The sequence below is a fragment of the Pleurodeles waltl genome, chromosome 4_2, assembly GCF_031143425.1.
Source record: "Pleurodeles waltl isolate 20211129_DDA chromosome 4_2, aPleWal1.hap1.20221129, whole genome shotgun sequence".
Lineage (NCBI taxonomy): Eukaryota > Metazoa > Chordata > Amphibia > Caudata > Salamandridae > Pleurodeles > Pleurodeles waltl.
The window spans coordinates 333,244,561-333,263,254 of NC_090443.1; the positions used below are offsets into that span (position 1 = coordinate 333,244,561).

Sequence of the window (18,694 nt, forward strand, 5' to 3'; positions counted from 1 at the left end):
TGTGTTGTTCCATCATACATCCTGCATGATGGGGGAGCAAGTTACAGTTAGTTGACTAAAGTATAACTGGCGTCTTTCAGTGTTTATGAGTTTTTTAATGTTAGTCTCATTCCAATACCTAACTATAACAGCACTCTGATTGTTGTTTTTTCAGTGATTTCTTTTTTGGGGGGGGGCAGGCTTTAACATACGTTAGCACTGTGTAGTTATATAGTAATACGTCAATCAGAGTTTCCGTAGGAAGCATATTTTTTGTTTTGCTAATAACGTTTGTGTCATTTCACTAACCTTCACAAAACGTTCCCCCAAAAATGTTCATCCACCTCAGCTCCTTCTTGGAAGGTTTCAGGGTGATCTGTCAAGCAGGGTCAAGAAAAAAGGGGGACCCAAAATACTTTTCTCCCCATGCAATTTAAGAAAGAAAAATTAGTTACAGAAAAAATGGCTGAACAGAATTACACCAAATTTGCAGAAAGCTATATGCTTTTAGTGATTTGGATTAATTCTGTTCAGCGGTTTTAGATAAGTTAGAGGTAAAAATTTATAGAAATCTGCTGCCGCTGACTCCCACAGGAAAAACAAACAACAAAAAATGAATTTTTATTTGTGAGGTCCGTGGGAGTCCCATGGGGCCGTGCAATGTGACTGGCGGCGGCAACAGGAAGAAAATTGTGACAGCTGCCATTTTAGGGCTTGGGGACTCATCCCCAAGTCCTGAAAAAACATTAAAAAAGCATATAAGGGGCCAGGGTGGGGATACCCTGAACCCCAAGCCCTTGAGGGGCCATAAACACAGAACAAATTGGGGTTTTCTGAGGTCCGGGAGGACTCGCACAGAAGCCAGAACACCCTCCTCCTTTAGCCCTCACCGCGTGGTCCCACGGGATCCCCAAAAAATTGTTTTTTTTTTTTAACTAAATGTGGGATATCAGTTTGTGGCCAGCTGGGATGTCTTGGGGTGGTTGGTTGCAAGCATGAGGTTAGAAGCAGGGCCAGGCTGCAAGCCAAAGACCACAGAAAACCACATGTATACATAGCCGAAGACTGTGTGTAGCTGGTGGTTGGCCACCAGCAGGCCTGAGACGCACAGCAGCAACTCCCTACCACGCACGACTGAAAGAGATTGCACACAAAAGTATTGGAGTAAAATATTCATTTACTTTAAAAAAGCATAGAAAATCACTAAAAAAACAAACGTCAAAGTGGAATTACAAGTGAGGAAGGTTTTGACTTGCGTTGAAAAAACCTTAGAAGTTCACTTAAAAAGCACTACTGTTTAAAAAACAAAAAACACTGAAATTCGTCATTTATAGATAGCTGCATAGGTATAACTTGTACTGCTTATGACCTTACATATTTCATCAGTGATGACATCTGAATCCTAAAGCTTTCAATTGAAAAACTTATTTCCAACAACACACGTTCAGGAGTGCTTCACTTTAGTGTATAAAATGTTAGTTCTCTAGTTATTCATTACAATTCTATTGTGACACTGCTGTTGAATATCCAAGATTTCATTGACAGACTGCTGCAGGTGGTGGTGAAAGTACGTTTCACTCTGCATATTAAAATGTTGTATTGAAACGGATAAGGAAGATATTTCATAGCTCATAGAAAACATGTCCGCAATCTAGCTTTCTGCTTTTCAAAGCACTAAACCACAATTTCTATGATAAAAAGAAACCCTTATTTTTTCATTTACTGTAGCATCTTGTGTAGGAAATTCCTTCCAGTATTACAACTTTGATTCTATCAAGATGGCGTTGAGGTATGCCACACTTTTGTGATAAATCAGAATGTTAGCACTCTAGTTGTTCATTAGGAATTTGTGGTGATGCCGCAGTGGATTACTGGGGATTAACTGTTAGACTGTTGCTAGTGTTGAAAGTACACGTTCCAGTCTGCATGTCAGAATGTTTTACTGACATGGACAAGGAAGATATTTGAGATCTCATGGAAAATGTTTCCTCACTTTAGAATTCTCAAGCACTATGACAAAATAAACTCCCTGATATTGTACATTTCCAAAGGACATGCTTTGAGTTTCACAGGTTTGATTCCATCAAGATGGTGTTCAAATGTGCCACACAATGGTCATAAACACAACATGTTAACGCTCTAGGCGTCCATTACAACACTCAGGTGGAACTGCAGTAGTACAGTGGGAAATCAATTGGCAGGCTGGTACTGTTGGTAGTACATGTTTTACTCAGAATATGAGTTTGTTTTCACATGGTTGAGGAAGAGAGTGTAAACTTGTGTAAATGTGATCTCATTTTAGTTTCTGGAGCTCCTTCAGCAGTGAACAGCAAAAGGTTAGCCACTGGCCTATTCTCTGTACAGGCCCTGTACCAAACCCCCAATTGAACACCCAACTACACGCTGAACATGGCCTTTGGCAAACACTTGAATTCACTATTTGACTCAAAAGCATGCCTTTAGAGGCCAGAATGTTTCACTAGAAAAACACTATTTTTCTAGGTTAATCTAAGTGGTTGATACTTCTGATGAAACAAACTAATAGGTTTCTTTGTCATCTATATCTACAGCCACCAGTGAGCCTGCCTTTCATATTCTGTCATGCAAGGTGGAAGAAACACACGTAAAGTTATTATATCCACTGGACATCACTCATTATGCTTGCAACTATGCACAATAGATTACCCATATTTTGCCTACATTAGAGGCCTCTGATTCCAAACATCATCTTAAATGCCTGCAATTCTTGTCATAACCTAATATGAAAAATGGTTTCTATCATGATGCTGAAGAAGCAATGTCACACAAACTTCCATCAGACAAAGTCTACGAAGAGCAGTAATCACACAGTGAGCAAGGCGCACTGATCATAACAGACTGAAGAGTGCATCAGACACAGACTGTAGAAGGAAAAAGTCACAAGGTCTGTACAACTCATCAGACATAACGACAGCAGGGTGCAGTAAGCATGCACAGATTCCATGAGACATAAGTCATACACCAATTCTACAATGACAGTTTATCTATACACAGGCTTCAGGGGTGTCAACAGACAGGTGGAAGTGATATCAATTCACACTCAGTAAAGGGTGCACAAACTCACACACGTTGAAGGGCTACCAACTCACACAGACTACAGAGGCCATTGATCTTCAATTGACTGCAGGTGAATGGAGCATAACCAGATAGTAGAGGCCATCAACCATAGATATCCAAAGGGGGCATTATTCACACACACAGACTGATTAGGTATTAATCACACACAAACTTTAAGGCAATTAATCATTTTCTTCTACTGCATAAGATAATGGAGTCAATGCATTATTCTTCCAAGGTGTAGAGTTCTGTCTGCGAGCACAGCCTGCACCCACTCAGATCTTTTTTAACTTGTCCTGGTTTTTCTCCTGTAAAGCCTTCAGTAGGTTCAAGTTGCTAAAATTCCTTTCATGCCAGTGCCCTAAAGAGAAGGTAGAAACCAGAGATCACTTCTGCATCATTGCAAAGGGGAAACTGGGATGAAGGCTACTGTGGTTCAGAATACACCTCGCCCCCATTTTCCACCCACTTTAGGAGTCCGTTGAATTCCCCTGCTGGGATTTTTTATATTTTATGGCTAGTCCAGCAGGATGGCAGCTGCTAAAAGACCATACATGGATACTTTCACAGGTGCCTCTCCTGACCAAACAAATAAACACAAACAGCATACGTGGTGCATCCTCTATATCACAGAAATGCCAACACAGCACAGGGAAACACTTCTTATTGGCCAGAGAAACACACATCACAAGACATGCTTCTTATTGACCACAGATTACAAACATCATAAGTAATTATCAACGATCTCGAAGACACCTGTGCATCATGGGAAGTACCACTCTGAACACAGACATACACATGGGCAGTAGCAAGCTGCAGAAATTGTTCAACTCTCATTCTTATGTCCCTCTGTAACTCTTAATGACACCTAGAGGATAAGCAGAAAAGTGTAGGACCACAAGTGTAATGAGGCCAACGATGCACGCACAGACCCCCATTCACACGCTACCTGTCACCTTATGCATCTCGTTTGCGTCTCATCTCTCAGGTCTTTAGCAACAAAGAACCAGTAAGGTGCTCGCTCAAATGGGCATGAGATGTGAATATGGGTGGGGCTTAGGACTCGGAGTGAAGAAGGAAATTACTGTCAACTGTGTCTTTAGCAACAATGTCCTAAAGTACAGGCTCATCCCTCTTGAACTTTGTACTTGCCCTAGAACTGATGTCCAGTGAAGAGGGCTTGCGGATGCTAGTGGCGGACAAGGGAAGCCTCCGAAGAGATCATGTCAATGGGCACAGGCTTCTAAAATGCTTCTGAAACTGTCATTGCATTCACGATGGTTGGCACATATGCTTTTCAGAAGGTAGGGCCCTGGATAGCGTAAGATTTGCAGTGCAAGACAATAAGAAGTGATACTAGTCTTGGAAACTTCTCACATTTCCGCAGTGCTGATATGCCTCGGTAGCATTTATCAAAATCAGAGCTAAGGCAATGAAGTTAGAACTTAGCGTCATTAAGTGTATCACAAGTATTAAACTGTGTTTCTTAAACTGAACTGAACGCCACTTGAAGTGGAACAATCAGAAGTCCAAGCACTCTGGGAGGTGAGGAACACATAAGCAAGGCATACAAAGCAACAAATGTATCTTTTACCGCAAAAGTGGCATCTTTTACACGTTTCTGGTGCCAACCACTGAGTGATAGTGTTTGCAACCAGTGAAGCTGTAGTGTGGTTAGTTTTACGTATTCATTGCGCTTTAGCTTCAGGCTTTAGGCCTTTGTGCACTTTGCCCTGAATATATTTTATTCATTTGCTGACAGCTTAGAGCCTCTGTGCACTTTGCTCTACATGCTTTTTATTAGGCTTCGTACTGTTATTTTTCAAATAGCCAGTTCTACGGTGTTGTTTTTTATTCATATCACACTGTTTTGCCTACTTCAGCACTGGAGTTCTCCATAACATATTTACTCTGTGATTCAGTCAAGGATACAGTCTGGTACATTGCCGATAGACGTGGTAAGAGTTTAGACTTGGCATTCCTGCGTAGGGACATTTTCTGATCACGATGACATGTTAGTTATAAAATCACTTCCTTGTCCCAATACACGCAAGAGGGAGATTCCAACCAGGGAACCACAACTAGACGCTGACTGCCTCGTTGCAGATGCTGAACCAAGATCACAGGTCTTTACTCAGGTATGAGGGCTGATGTCTCCACAGTGATTCTAATAGGCAAGCTAGAAGCTTAACATGCTGTGCTCTAGATAAAACACGCAGAGGGAGAGTAGAAACTGTTTGACAATATGATAGCTTTGTTCTTATGTTTTACTCTCCTAGTAACTATTTCAATCCTACTGTGTTGTATCGTTCTGGTTATTGCGGCTCACGCCTTAATATCTAAAATACAGTTGTTTTATTAAAACATTATATAAAACTTATACTGTCTTTGTCATTTGTATATGAGATCATATTGGAAATAAGAGAGTTGGTTTGGATCTGAGTAACCACGACTTCCCTGAGAAGTTCCAAAGATGTCATGCGCTCGGCTGCCAAATCATTCCTTCCACATGGGAGAAATGAGGCACTGCTAGTTAGCCGGAGCAAAAACCGGATTTAGGGTGACAGAGTTCTTTACATGTGGGTCAGACTCAGTCCCCCACACCGTTATAGATCCTGCTACCTAGAAATCCAGGAGTCTCATTTAGAATAATGAGAGCCCACGCGACATGGCGCCTAACGTTGATGACATATATCTGACAGATGATGAGATTCTGCAACATCTAAGGCGTGTATCGCGCATTGTTGTGGGGTTTGCTGATATTGGCTATAAGTTTAATTTTAAGAAATCAAAGATTGCCTTCCTCAGTGTCATTTTCCTGGGATATGAGTTGTCGAGTGAGGGCAAGAGCCTAGCGCCACATTTTTTGGAGAAATGTGCTTTATTGCAGCCTCCTAATACGGTTCAGAAGCTCCAGTCATTGTTGGGGTTTCTGAATTTTGGCAGAACTTACATTCCTGAATATGCGACGCGTATAAAGCCCTTATACGAGTTGATTCGCCCGAATTTTTCGAGTAGATTTTGGACGACTGAACACACACACATACTGCGAGAGTTACAGAGTGATCTCGTAGCAGTTAAACACTTACACACACGGGACAATAAGACACATTTAGTCATCAGGGTGATACCTGGGGCTGTTGGGTTTACTTATGTCACCTTTAATGAAGGGGAGACAGTCCCAATTGCATACAAGTCTCACTTGTATTCTGCTGCAGAGCAACGTTTTGCACAAACTGAGAAAATTCTCACTGCAGTACAGATGGCTGTTATTAAAGAAAGACCGTTGGCCCAGGGTCAACGCATCGTTGTCGTTTCCCCGATTCCGGCCTTAGAGGCTGTTACAAAAGCGAGTGTTCCTAATTCGAAAGCTTTACACCCGCGATGGATACAATGGGCTACGTCTTTGACAGCCACTGATGTAGATTATGTATTTGACCCTAAACTGCAGACTCAAGAATTTCTTCAATATCAAATGGAATACCCTGTTCCTGCTGGTACGTTGCCTATTGACCAATATCAAGTGGTCATGTATACCGATGGAACTGCGCAACCAGCGGTTGGAACTAAACAACAGTATTCTGCTGCATGTGCGATGGTGAGCGGCACTATGGAGGGGGAAGTGTTCTGCCCCCGACATACTTATACTAAAACCTTGGTAGATTGCACGGCACAGCTGGCTGAGCTCAAAGCTCTATTGTTAGCGTTGGAGCACGCGGATCCGGCGCTTTTAACCTTGCTGGTCTGTGACTCCTACTACTGTGTGCAGTCTTTCAACGAATATCTACACTATTGGAAGATGAATGGGTTCAGAGATTCTAAAAGCAACACCATTAAACATAAAATGTTGTGGGGTAAGGTTGCGGATCTGAAGGAAACGCTTCCTAACGTCCATGTTGTGCATACACTTGGACACCAGCGCGTTGGAATACACGTTGCTGGGAATACTTTGGCTGATGAAGCCGCGAAATCGGCAGTGGCTGTCGCCACTGTGGCCGCAGTGACTCGTTCGAGTTCCAAACCAGACACAGAAATTTCGGCTGCCATAAAGGCTACGGCTGCTGGCACACCCTTTCCTAAAGGATTTCCTTCAAAATATAGTTACTGCTTGAATGGTGCGCTGAATGCTACTGTTACAATTCCAGGCATTGGTGTACGTGAAATTCCCGATAAAATTGACAGACCTCGATTAATTTCTGCAGCACATGAGGGGGTGGCTTCTGCACATGCTGGGGTGGCTGCCACGATTTCACTATTGCAGGCTCGTTACTGGTGGCCTGGTCTCTATAAAGATACGAAGCAATATGTCCTTTGTTGTGACGTTTGTCAACAAATTAAAGCATCGTCGGCTAGACGCCCGCAGCAGATGCCCCTTCTGATTTCAAATAAACCATTACAGTGTGTGTACTTGGATCATTGTGGTCCGCTGACACCAGATAGTGCATACAAATATATATTGGTTGCTGTAGATTCGTGCTCCAGATTTGTATGGGTATGGCCACAACGCTCGGCTGACGCTCGAACTGTTATTAAAGATTTGCGCATCTTTGTCGATATATTTGCAGTTGCGGCTTTTCATTCGGACCAGGGCCCTGCTTTTGCCTCTAAGGCATTCAGGGACACCATGGCTTCGTTGGGGGTCCAACTCCAATTCTCGTCTCCATTTCATCCCGAGGGAAATTCTGTCGCGGAGTGTTTAAATCGTGATTTAAAGCAGTCCTTAACGGCCAGAGTTATAGGTACGGGTCGTGGTTGGCTAGCCCACCTATATGGAGTACAGAGAGCACTTAATAACTTGCCTAGAAGGTCACTGGGGGGTCGTACTTCATATGAGTGCCTGTTTGGAACACGAATGTATGTTCCTGATCTAGATGGTCCTGGTGTGGAGGCGGCAGATACGCCCTTTGACATAAATGATCGTGTCACTGTTTTGCAGGATTTACAACAATTCCGTGAAGATAACTCTTCTGCCAGTGCTGCCTCCTCAGGAATTAAGGATGAGCCAGTAACACCTACTGGTTGGATACCCAGGATTGGGGATCTAGTGCGTGAAAAGGTCGCAGTTAAAAAATAATTTGGTCCTTCTTATCGAGAACCTGTCCCTGTGTTGGGGGTGAGCGGCACGAGAACTGTGATTTTACCGCCGCTGCGAGGGGCCAAAGGAAATCGCTTTGTTTCCATTGATAATGTCAAGTTACAACATGTGGCCGATTCTGCACAGCAGACCAAGAGGGACACCCAGTAGTTCCAGAATCCCTCTCACTACTGGGGAGGAAGTCCCGCTGCAGGTGATTTTCACCGACACTGTTTCCTCTCCGAGCTTGGGGAGGGTGGATGATGATCTTGCGATTGTTCCACCAACGGCGATTAATATGGAATCTTGTGATCAAATTGCTGTACGTTCTACTGACGTTTCTGAACATGTGGTTTATAGCGTGCCACGGCGAGAGCCTCCATCTGCTTCTTCGTTCACAGTTGCACCTTTTGCTAGAACTGCTTCTGGCTGCTTCAACGACGCTGATAATGATGGGTCCGGCTCCTCGTCCTCGATGTCTTCGGTCCACGACGGATGCTGGGTTGGCTTAAACGCACATATTTTGTGTTTCCTTGGAACTATTTTTGGCTGTTTTTGGCCGGGATGACTATTTTATTATGGTAGGGATTTGTGGTTACTTTTTTTCTGATCATACATGGTCATTTTCTTCCTGATCGATCTGACATTGAGCACGTGGAGACTGTGTTAAAACCGCATTTTTCGTCTCATATGGTTCGAAGAGACTTGTCCACAGTAAACATTTCTGCTATACCAGTTCCGGATGGAATTGTGTGGGATAAAGTAATGTTTGATATATATGGTCCCACTGAATTGATTCAAATACCGTATGTCCTCAAATTATCAATGAATGATATTGTTATACCTGGCATTGTTTCTGATGATTGGGATGTGAAGACAGTAGATTCTATGCTAACGGATTTGCAATATTATACTGTCTATGACGATGAAGATGCTTACCAGTTTAGAGATAATCATGGTGACATGTTTTGTTACAACTATTATGGACACCACTTTATTCATAAAGCTAGTAGCCCTAAGCCCATGTTTAATTATGTGCAATGGGAACATTGCTCGACTCCTCCACAAGGGAGTTCGAAAACGTATTATGATAAATTTGCATATTTTTCTGGGCATGATCAACGAAATGCTAAGTCCTACTATTTTAAAGTTGCACAGTATTCTAATAAGCAAATGTTATTGACCGATACTAAATTACTGTATTCCAATGTGTTTGTATCTAAACTTTCGGTCGAGGGATATGAATACTGGTTTAAAACTGTTGACTTGAAAAGTGTTTGGGGTTCGAAAAAATTGGCACATGCAAGGCAGGGACACGCTATTTAGAGCATGCATTATCCCTGTGCAGATGATTTTCCTCAATGACACAGTACAACAGACTAGCTGTTTGGGCTTAGCGACAATTAGGGAGTTGACTTTGCCCAGTATACCTGTCCCTTCTAAATTAACAAATTGGCAGCACTATGTGAATGCTACTTTTAGTGACTTTACACATTGGGTCCAGAATGGTACGCTTAACACTTCATCGTTACATCCAGGCGGGTGGTTATTATGGCCTGTGGACACTAATATGTGTCATCAACGTTTTGTCACCTCTTCAGGGGGGTTCAGGACTAGTAGGGCAGACCCTCGTTACGTTTCACCAGAACATGCTGATATTATAACTACATACAGTGTGGGGAAGCTTTGTCAGCAATGGTTGAAGTCATCCACGCTGGATGCAGTTAAGTCACATCTCACGTTACTGTCTAATGATACTGATTTACAAGATTTTTTGTCAGGTCCCAAAGTACCACGAAAGAAAAGGTTCTTATACGAGGTTTATAATGAGATTTGGAAGCTTTCACAACAGGAGGCTGCAGCCCGGTTGAGGCAGATTGATCAAGAAAATCTGATGCAGACTTTGTCTGTTGTTGATAATGGCATGCATACCCTTTCTGACCGTGTTTACACGATTGACAGCATTGTTTCCTCTGCCATTGACATTATTAAATCGGACATGTCTTCTTTATATCATGGGCAGAGTCAGACGCGGTCCATCATGCAGCTGGGTTGGACTCTTCAGACCTTGAAGGCGGGTCGCGTTCCATGGCAGCACGTTCGTGCCAGAGAGATCTTTATCTCTTTTAATTTGACTCGTCAACAACAACTGATGGCTAAAAAGGAAGCAACATATGTTATGTTAAATATTGAGAAATTAGAGAAACTGCCTTTCACGGTAGCTGAGATTCCGTCAGCTGAATGGTTGATTCATGGGGTTATTAATTTGCCTATCTCTACTTTGCAATTTACTTCGTGTTTGAAACACATTCCGGTGGGAAGATATGAACTATTGGGAGACAGTTACATACACGAGGTGTGGGACCTTCCCTTTCAGTACAGATGTGTTAATGGTTTGAAGGAGGTTTTTCTTAGCGGCAGCGAATGCAAAGCTTCTGTCAGCCATTCAATGGTTTGTAAACAGCTGTCCTTGCACGGGGCGTGTAACGCTTCGATTGCTAACTTAGCTTGTTATCTGAAGGGAGTTCCAGTCCCGGTTATTAAAAACACTTTCCAGGTGCTTTCTAACGGCAGTTACATTGTCCTTAACAGCGAACGCTGCTGTGGCATGCGTGCCGGAATAGTTTACATCGTCGTTGTCAACAAGGCCGTTACGTGCTGCGGGAATGTGTTGTTTCCCCCCACTCAAATTAGGGAGGTAGCGGACATCTGGCCTCATATTGCTACTTCCAAGGTTGATTTTGACAAATTGAGTCGGCTAAAAGCTTTATTGTTTCAAAAGCATGTGGCCCTTACATCTGCTAGCGAGACCTACGCACTTCAGGTGGCAAGGTCATCGGCGGAGATACAGTCCCTTTTGAATACTAACTTTCCGAATCACTTCGGTGAACTTGTGGGACGTATATTTAATGCATCCAGCACTGCTGGTATTGCACATTTTTTCAAAGTCGTTGGTGTTGGTTTCGCTCACACCTTCTCTTCCATATTCGGTTTGATACCTTGGGCTATACATTCTATTTTCGGAAGCATTTTTGGGGGTTTCCCGATTACTTTGGCTTTATTGGCTGGAGTCTTGCTGTTGTTGCTATTTTTTCGCAATGGCTGTCCCGTCACAACGAGATCCTGTATTGCTGCTCCCGTCAGCGCAGCTGTGTCGTGAACGCATGATGCAGCATTTTGGAGCGACACTCCTTGGACATTTGGAGTGTGACTGGTCTCTGTCATTCAGACCGGTTTTGGATTGTGTGCAACCCGTGTTTTGGTGCCTTTGGTGCTCGTTTGAACATGCACTGGCTCTCTGTCTCTCATTGCAGCGCCCTCCAATGGTCGATACTGATCTGTTGATGTTCCCAATTAGGGCTCATTCCCAGACTTGTGCACTACAGATGCGCTTGCTTCGTGAGGCAGTTTATGAGATTCCCTTCCTGGAGGAAGATGGTATTGTCTCTTTCATAGGCCCTGCACGGGGTGCCGCCCTGAATGGTTTTGGGGCTTTGGATCACACCTGCTCCATGGTGCTTTGTGGCGTGGATCTTCCGTTATTGACATATATCGAAGTGGAGGAACTCCTGCGTTCTATTGCTTCTATTTGACGATTGGATTTTTACGAAATTGACACTATATTGAATTTGGCTTTATGGTCACATGTTACCTAAATTTATGACTTTGTTGTCTTCTCACTTTGTCGAAATAATTGTTTTAGGTATTGTTTATATTTGGGGCATCCTTTTATATTATTGGAACCACTTGCTACCGACAAGGGGAGGGTGTAGTGTGGTTAGTTTTACGTATTCATTGCGCTTTAGCTTCAGGCTTTAGGCCTTTGTGCACTTTGCCCTGAATATATTTTATTCATTTGCTGACAGCTTAGAGCCTCTGTGCACTTTGCTCTACATGCTTTTTATTAGGCTTCGTACTGTTATTTTTCAAATAGCCAGTTCTACGGTGTTGTTTTTTATTCATATCACACTGTTTTGCCTACTTCAGCACTGGAGTTCTCCATAACATATTTACTCTGTGCTTCAGTCAAGGATACAGTCTGGTACATTGCCGATAGACGTGGTAAGAGTTTAGACTTGGCATTCCTGCGTAGGGACATTTTGTGATCACGGTGACATGTTAGTTATAAAATCACTTCCTTGTCCCAATACACGCAAGAGGGAGATTCCAACCAGGGAACCACAACTAGACGCTGACTGCCTCGTTGCAGATGCTGAACCAAGATCACAGGTCTTTACTCAGGTATGAGGGCTGATGTCTCCACAGTGATTCTAATAGGCAAGCTAGAAGCTTAACATGCTGTGCTCTAGATAAAACACGCAGAAGGAGAGTAGAAACTGTTTGACAATATGATAGCTTTGTTCTTATGTTTTACTCTCCTAGTAACTATTTCAATCCTACTGTGTTGTATCGTTCTGGTTATTGCGGCTCACGCCTTAATATCTAAAATACAGTCGTTTTATTAAAACATGATATAAAACTTATACTGTCTTTGTCATTTGTATATGAGATCATATTGGAAATAAGAGAGTTGGTTTGGATCTGAGTAACCACGACTTCCCTGAGAAGTTCCAAAGATGTCATGCGCTCGGCTGCCAAATCATTCCTTCCACATGGGAGAAATGAGGCACTGCTAGTTAGCCGGAGCAAAAACCGGATTTAGGGTGACAGAGTTCTTTACACGTGGGTCAGACTCAGTCCCCCACACCGATATAGATCCTGCTACCTAGAAATCCAGTAGTCTCATTTAGAATAATGAGAGCCCACGCGACAAAGCAAGTGCATCTACTTGGTAGACAACAAATGACATTAACTAAGGGCCGTCTACTCGCTACAAACCATCCACAGTGATATATTTACGCCACTGGGAGTCACCGTTGCACCTCTGCTCCTTCCAGGACCTCGCCCAATGCCATACAGTGACCCTACACTAGATGTCACGGCTGTGGTGTTGTCTGCTTCCCTCTAGTCCTCAAGGCCTATGTCCACTGTGCCATGTATATCCACCCACACTACTCCCTACAACCCCCCATCACCAGACCACTATTGAGTGGGGATTTAAAGCACACCCTTGTGAGAAACCCGCTACTGTAGAGTCCTACACAGCGGAATGTGCTCACCCTACCTAAATCATCCGTCTTCTTGCCGTGCCAGTGCGGGCTCTGGGACTTCTCCAGTAGGCCCTTCTGATTCACTTCTTTGGTGTATGTTTCTTGTGACAGAGTCTGCATGGGAACAGGCAATCCTGTATGGAGACAAACGTAGGGTAGGATTGAAGAGGATCACCCTGCTGGTCACCCAGTGACAGTGTGCGCAAAACATGGAGAGAGAGAGAGAACAAGAGAGGCGGGGAGGGTCATAGCAGCACATACAATCCACAGAACGATGGTGAGCTAGAGATCCCCTGAGACGGGAGGACAGAAAGTGGAGGCACAAGGTTGTCATTCATGATCAGAGACTCCTAGACATGGAGGGGGACATGCCAGGGCACCTCTACCGTGGAGGCTTGCGGGGAAAGATCAGAACCTTTTTTACCTGGGCAGGATGGAGTGGGCTCACAGCTCTTCCCACCTGGACAGGGTTGGGATATACACAGTAGGAGAAGGGTTCCAGACCATATTTTATTGGCACTGTTTGGTAAAGGTGACAACTAACAGTTACACTTACTTGGGTCTGGGTTGGGTGAGAGAGACTGGAACCTCTCCTACCAGGGAAAAGTATTGTTGGCTAGGATGACACCCCCTTCTCCCCGGTTAGGGGGTGAATTTACTACATTTCATATCTAGACAGTATATGGTGAAAGTTAAAGCCTCGCTTACATTAAGGGGCTCCTCTTCCGTAGACAGAGTTGGGGGAGAGTTAAAGCTTCTCTTGAATGAACAGTGAAGGGTTAGCGTTGAAGCCCCTCTTACCTGTATATGTGAGAGGAAAGTCACAGCCCCTCTTACCTGGGAAGTTGTTCGCTCGCAGGGCCTGTCCAAGCTGCTTGTAGGCACTGATGGACTTGGCACACTCCTCGATTTTCCCTCCTTTAAGGTTAGCCTTAGAAATGACATGTACGGGTACCTACGAGGGACAAGAGAGTCCTAAGCTTAAGAATCATAGGATGCAAAATACTGGCTCTTCTACTTTATTTTCAAGTAACAATTCAAACTACACCTGCTCCACAAAGTCATTCTGGTACCCCTGAGCTCAATAAAATACAGCTCTGCTTTACTGGCATAACCAGGCCTAGAAGTATTCACAGAACAAACCCTTGCTCGGATAAAGACATTTGGCGCCATCGCTGCTGTTGGTGAGTAAAACGAGGCAGCTCCTTTGTCGTTGGCATGTCGTTTCTGGCTGATTACATCAGAACAGTGAATGAACTCTAAAGACAAATACTGCACACCTGCCCCAACCTCCGTGACTCAAGCACGTACATTTGCTCCTTCGCGGTGGTACCGAATTGTTGGAGGGGTTCATGGCGTGTGGCGGAATGGGGTGAGAGGGAGACGGGGAGCGTGGAGGGGGGGCCCGTGGAATCAGTGCTGGAAAGTAGGGAGATCCCGCCTGATCCCATTTCCGGCAGCTATTTCAGGGAAACATGCCGAATTAGTCCTTCTGTCGTTTTCTAACACGTTTACTTAATTCAGCAGTGCCTGGGCGTTGTCTGCGTTCCGTTTGAAGCAGTAACCTGCAGGCAGCAAGGGCGCTTTCTCATGTTCGCTTCCAGGTGGGCCCAAAAAATAAAGGCCTGTTTTAAAGGGCCATCCACCCTTCTTTTATTCATCCTGGCTGGGAGTCATCTACTGCCTAACACCAAGATGCTAATGCAGTGGAAGGAAACACAGACACACTGCTTACCAGTTCACAAGTACTTTACTATATCTTGGATGCAGGTTTTTGACTTTGTTCATCCCTCTAAGTAAGAGACGTGAAAATACTGTAAGACTGCAAGATTTATCTGTGTTTATGAGTAATTATGAGTAATTACGCAAATAATGACTTAAATGGCACCTACTGATTTTTTTATTTAATTCTTTTATATCACTGCTCATCCCAGTGTGGGTGTCAGACTGCTTTACATCACACATAGAGGCGTAATAAATTATACAAGTGTTTAAATCAATGTATAGGAAATGTTACATAAGACAATGAGGGTTATAAGGTGTAGGAATAACACTGTTTCAACTTGTAGACATTAAGGGGCATATTTACTAATCTTTCACTCAAAGCAAGGCAGCAAGCAAAGTTGCTGCATTACTTGCAATGAAGAGAGCAGAAATGCTCCATATTTAAAAAGATATGGGGGATTTCTGCTCTCTCCTTGCGTTAGTAAACTGTGTAGTGCCTAGCGTCAGTGGAAGGCACCCTTCCACTACTGCGCAGGACTGTTTTTGCACAGGGTCACCATCCTGCATAAAATCATTAGAGGCATTTCCTCTTTCTATGAGTGATGCGGAATGCATCTGACACAGAAAGGGAAAGAAACAAGGAAAAATATATTTTCCTCATTACGCCTCACTGTTGAAGGCACTGCATTTTGATCCATTCCCGGATTGACTAGTTTTAGTAGTCTGCAAATGCGCCAAAATCCATGGGAAAAACAAAAGAAGGCACTGCTGGATCTAAGTGAAGCTGGGTCAGCACACTTGCTGTTTGTTTATTTTAGTGACAACAGGGTTGCAGCCAGAACCACATGATTGGGGAGACAAGACTCATCTTGGCTCAGCCAGCTACATACATTTGCCCATGGCAGGCAGGCAGCAGTGGCACCTGAGTGTGCGGGCTTAAATGAAGTGTCTCATCATTGCACGACCAAGTGAGGGGCTGTAATTACGCATGGCTCGTGAATTTTAGTGAGTGATGTGGACACCTGCACAAAATTGCGTTAGGCTAACCCCTGATGTGTGGTACTTGGCAGGCTGCACGGACATGGTTGCTAGATGGCACCTTTAGTAAACAGCAGTGTGCTGCCCAGCAGAAAGCACAACAATGCCTCATCAGAGGTAGTAAGTGCCGGCCTCGAAAAAAATCAGAAAAAGGTTACCAGACCTGCAGGTCTAGTGACTTGAATAATAAACTTGACCTAACTGTAATGTGCTTGACCATAAACTTGTCTCCAGCTATGTGATCTAAGGAAAATATTTTATTTCACTAAGTCACCTTTTCTTCATAATGACACAGAACAGCACTTTCAAATATGTGAGTTCAGCATGTCTGCTGAACAAAAAACTCCTTCATTTGGTTTCAAAGAATAAACTTTTGCTCCATTTATAACACAAATGTAGACCACATATAGGATTCACGTGACCCCTGACTTGTCACTTAGTTCACTAATAGCATTGTCATCACAGAAGACAAGAATGTTTCTCAGTTCATATTTAAACAAACTCAATTTTAATAAATATATTACTAAAGCATGGCGTGGTAGCCACTGTCATTTACAGACACACACTTTCTATTGAAATGGCCAAAAACTTTCCCACTGACATGCAGTTTTACTGATAAAATCATATAGCATACAAACGATAATAATTGGACATCAGGTTTCAGCAAATATTTATCATTTGTACATCACCAAGTAAAGTATTCTGATTTGGTTTGATCCTTTTAAAACCTTTCTTTCCATCTCACATCAGACTTATAAAAAAGTGCTTTCACAATTACTGAAGTATATTTTGAAATATTTGTATAGATCATTTACAAGCTATTTGCATGTTGTGCGCCCTGCATGGTTGATACAATAGATCGCTTTACAAAATCCTCTAACTTTTCAGTTCAAGAAAGAAAAATAAACACCAATTTCCTGACTAAAGTAAGCAGCAATTTGTAACACAACAAGAGCTAACATTCAACCTTTGTCTTTGAATGAACAGTACGTGTGATGAAATAAACGATTTAAATGTGCCTTTATTGCTCATTCACTTTCTTAATGAACAGAACACCTGTTCATTCCCACCTGGAGCTCTCCCACCAGCCCAGGCCAGGAGGCCCAAAAATAGCTCCCTCTAACAAAATTTCATTTGTTATAACGAGTGGGCCAGTAAATTTCTTGAGGCCTGATGTGCCATATAATGCAATCACAATGCAATATATAACCTGAGAGTTGATTGTACTTTATAGAAGCTGCTTAATAATTACCTTTTCCTGCGTGACTCTCTTACACTCACATAAGACAAAACTGCTAAGGATCATATCCACCACCCAGTAGTGTACTAGTCCACAGCAATAAACCACCCATTACCATCAGAATAGGCGCATAATAAATAAAGAGGTCTGCCACATACTACAGGCCAGGAGGACTCTAATTTAGTCCACCACACCAGATCCCTGACTAGTTACATACTACAGCCATTTTTTGGCATCTCACAATGACAATCTGATTTGGGATGATAATAAAGTCCATCCCAGCAGATCTCTCATCCATTTCTTCCTCTAACCTATACCTGCTCAGGACCATAAACTCTAAACAAAATATCTCAGAATGGACAACCCAGTGCAGTAACCAGGTAAATGTGCCATGAGCATAAGAAATACCATAAAGGGACTTTGCAGAGCTGCTCAAAGCTGCCAGCTTACTAAAAACCATAAACTGTGTGCCAACCCCTCACACGTTTTCATCCATCACACTGCTAAGCTCTGGGTCTCCCCAAACATGATAACCGCACTTTGGTGGTCCTCACGTACGATATGGGAATACTTCCCACAGAGACCCAAAACAAAGACAATATCTCTCCAACACAACCACACGTCCGACACAGTGTAGCGTGCTACCCATGTAGATTCTGCAATACCATACAATGCAATCATATTGTTGCTTTAAGCAGAAGGAAAAATGTGGAGGTCTCCAAAAGGAGATGGCCAAAGAAGCAGAACTATGAGTCCTAGCCAAGAAGGTGTGGCCTAAAAGATATCAAATAAAATCCTGAGCTTCACATAGCAAGCTACCTGACTAGTATTTGAGTGCTTATCTTGAGATTTCTTTATTGTATCCAGATACATCAAACAATAAGGGACATGAACCTAAAACAAGGCACTGGCTTTGCCAATGCTTGTTTTCAGAATCAGATAAATAAGTGACAATGATAGTCGTGAAAACACAGAACTGAAAATATTTAAATTCGGAAATTATAAGATGGTTAATTAAACATTACTGAAGTCTGTGAAAGAGGGAGTGGTGTCACAATCACTCCTGTTCTGCACTTCACACCACTTTCCTCCGCTGTTTTTGTGGGACACATACACTGTTTTTCTCTCCACTTCTTTCTGAAATCCCTCATCTGCATATTTCACACCTCCTCTCTTTCCTCTTCTGTGCCATCTTTTTTCATCATTCCTCTGCACATACTTTATTGTATCTACTTCACTTCACCTCTCTATTCCCCACACATATTGACTTGTAAGCACTTAGGGGCATATTTATAATCCCCTAGTGCTACCTTGCGCCACATTAACGTCATTATTTTTTACATTAATTTGGCCCAACGAGGCCGGAATCCCTGTGGCGTATTTACAGAATGGTGCAATGCATGCATTGCGCCACTCTGTAAGCCTTTGCGC

General features: G+C 43.1%; 1 protein-coding gene across 2 annotated transcripts in view; it reads right to left on the reverse strand.

Moving 5' to 3' along the window:
• CIMIP4 (ciliary microtubule inner protein 4) overlaps positions 1-18,694 on the reverse strand; it is a 74,666-nt gene that overhangs the window by 41,327 nt on the left and 14,645 nt on the right. The window contains exons 4-6 of one of the 2 annotated variants that reach the window (XM_069231352.1): positions 14,098-14,215; positions 13,275-13,394; positions 1,241-3,436 (exon numbers count right to left, since the gene is read on the reverse strand). In XM_069231352.1, coding sequence (XP_069087453.1) covers positions 3,351-3,436; positions 13,275-13,394; positions 14,098-14,215 — 324 coding nt within the window. In that variant the 3' untranslated portion in view covers positions 1,241-3,350. Of the gene's footprint in view, positions 1-1,240; positions 3,437-13,274; positions 13,395-14,097; positions 14,216-18,694 lie in introns of those variants that run through there. The other variant, XM_069231351.1, reaches the window with a different exon arrangement.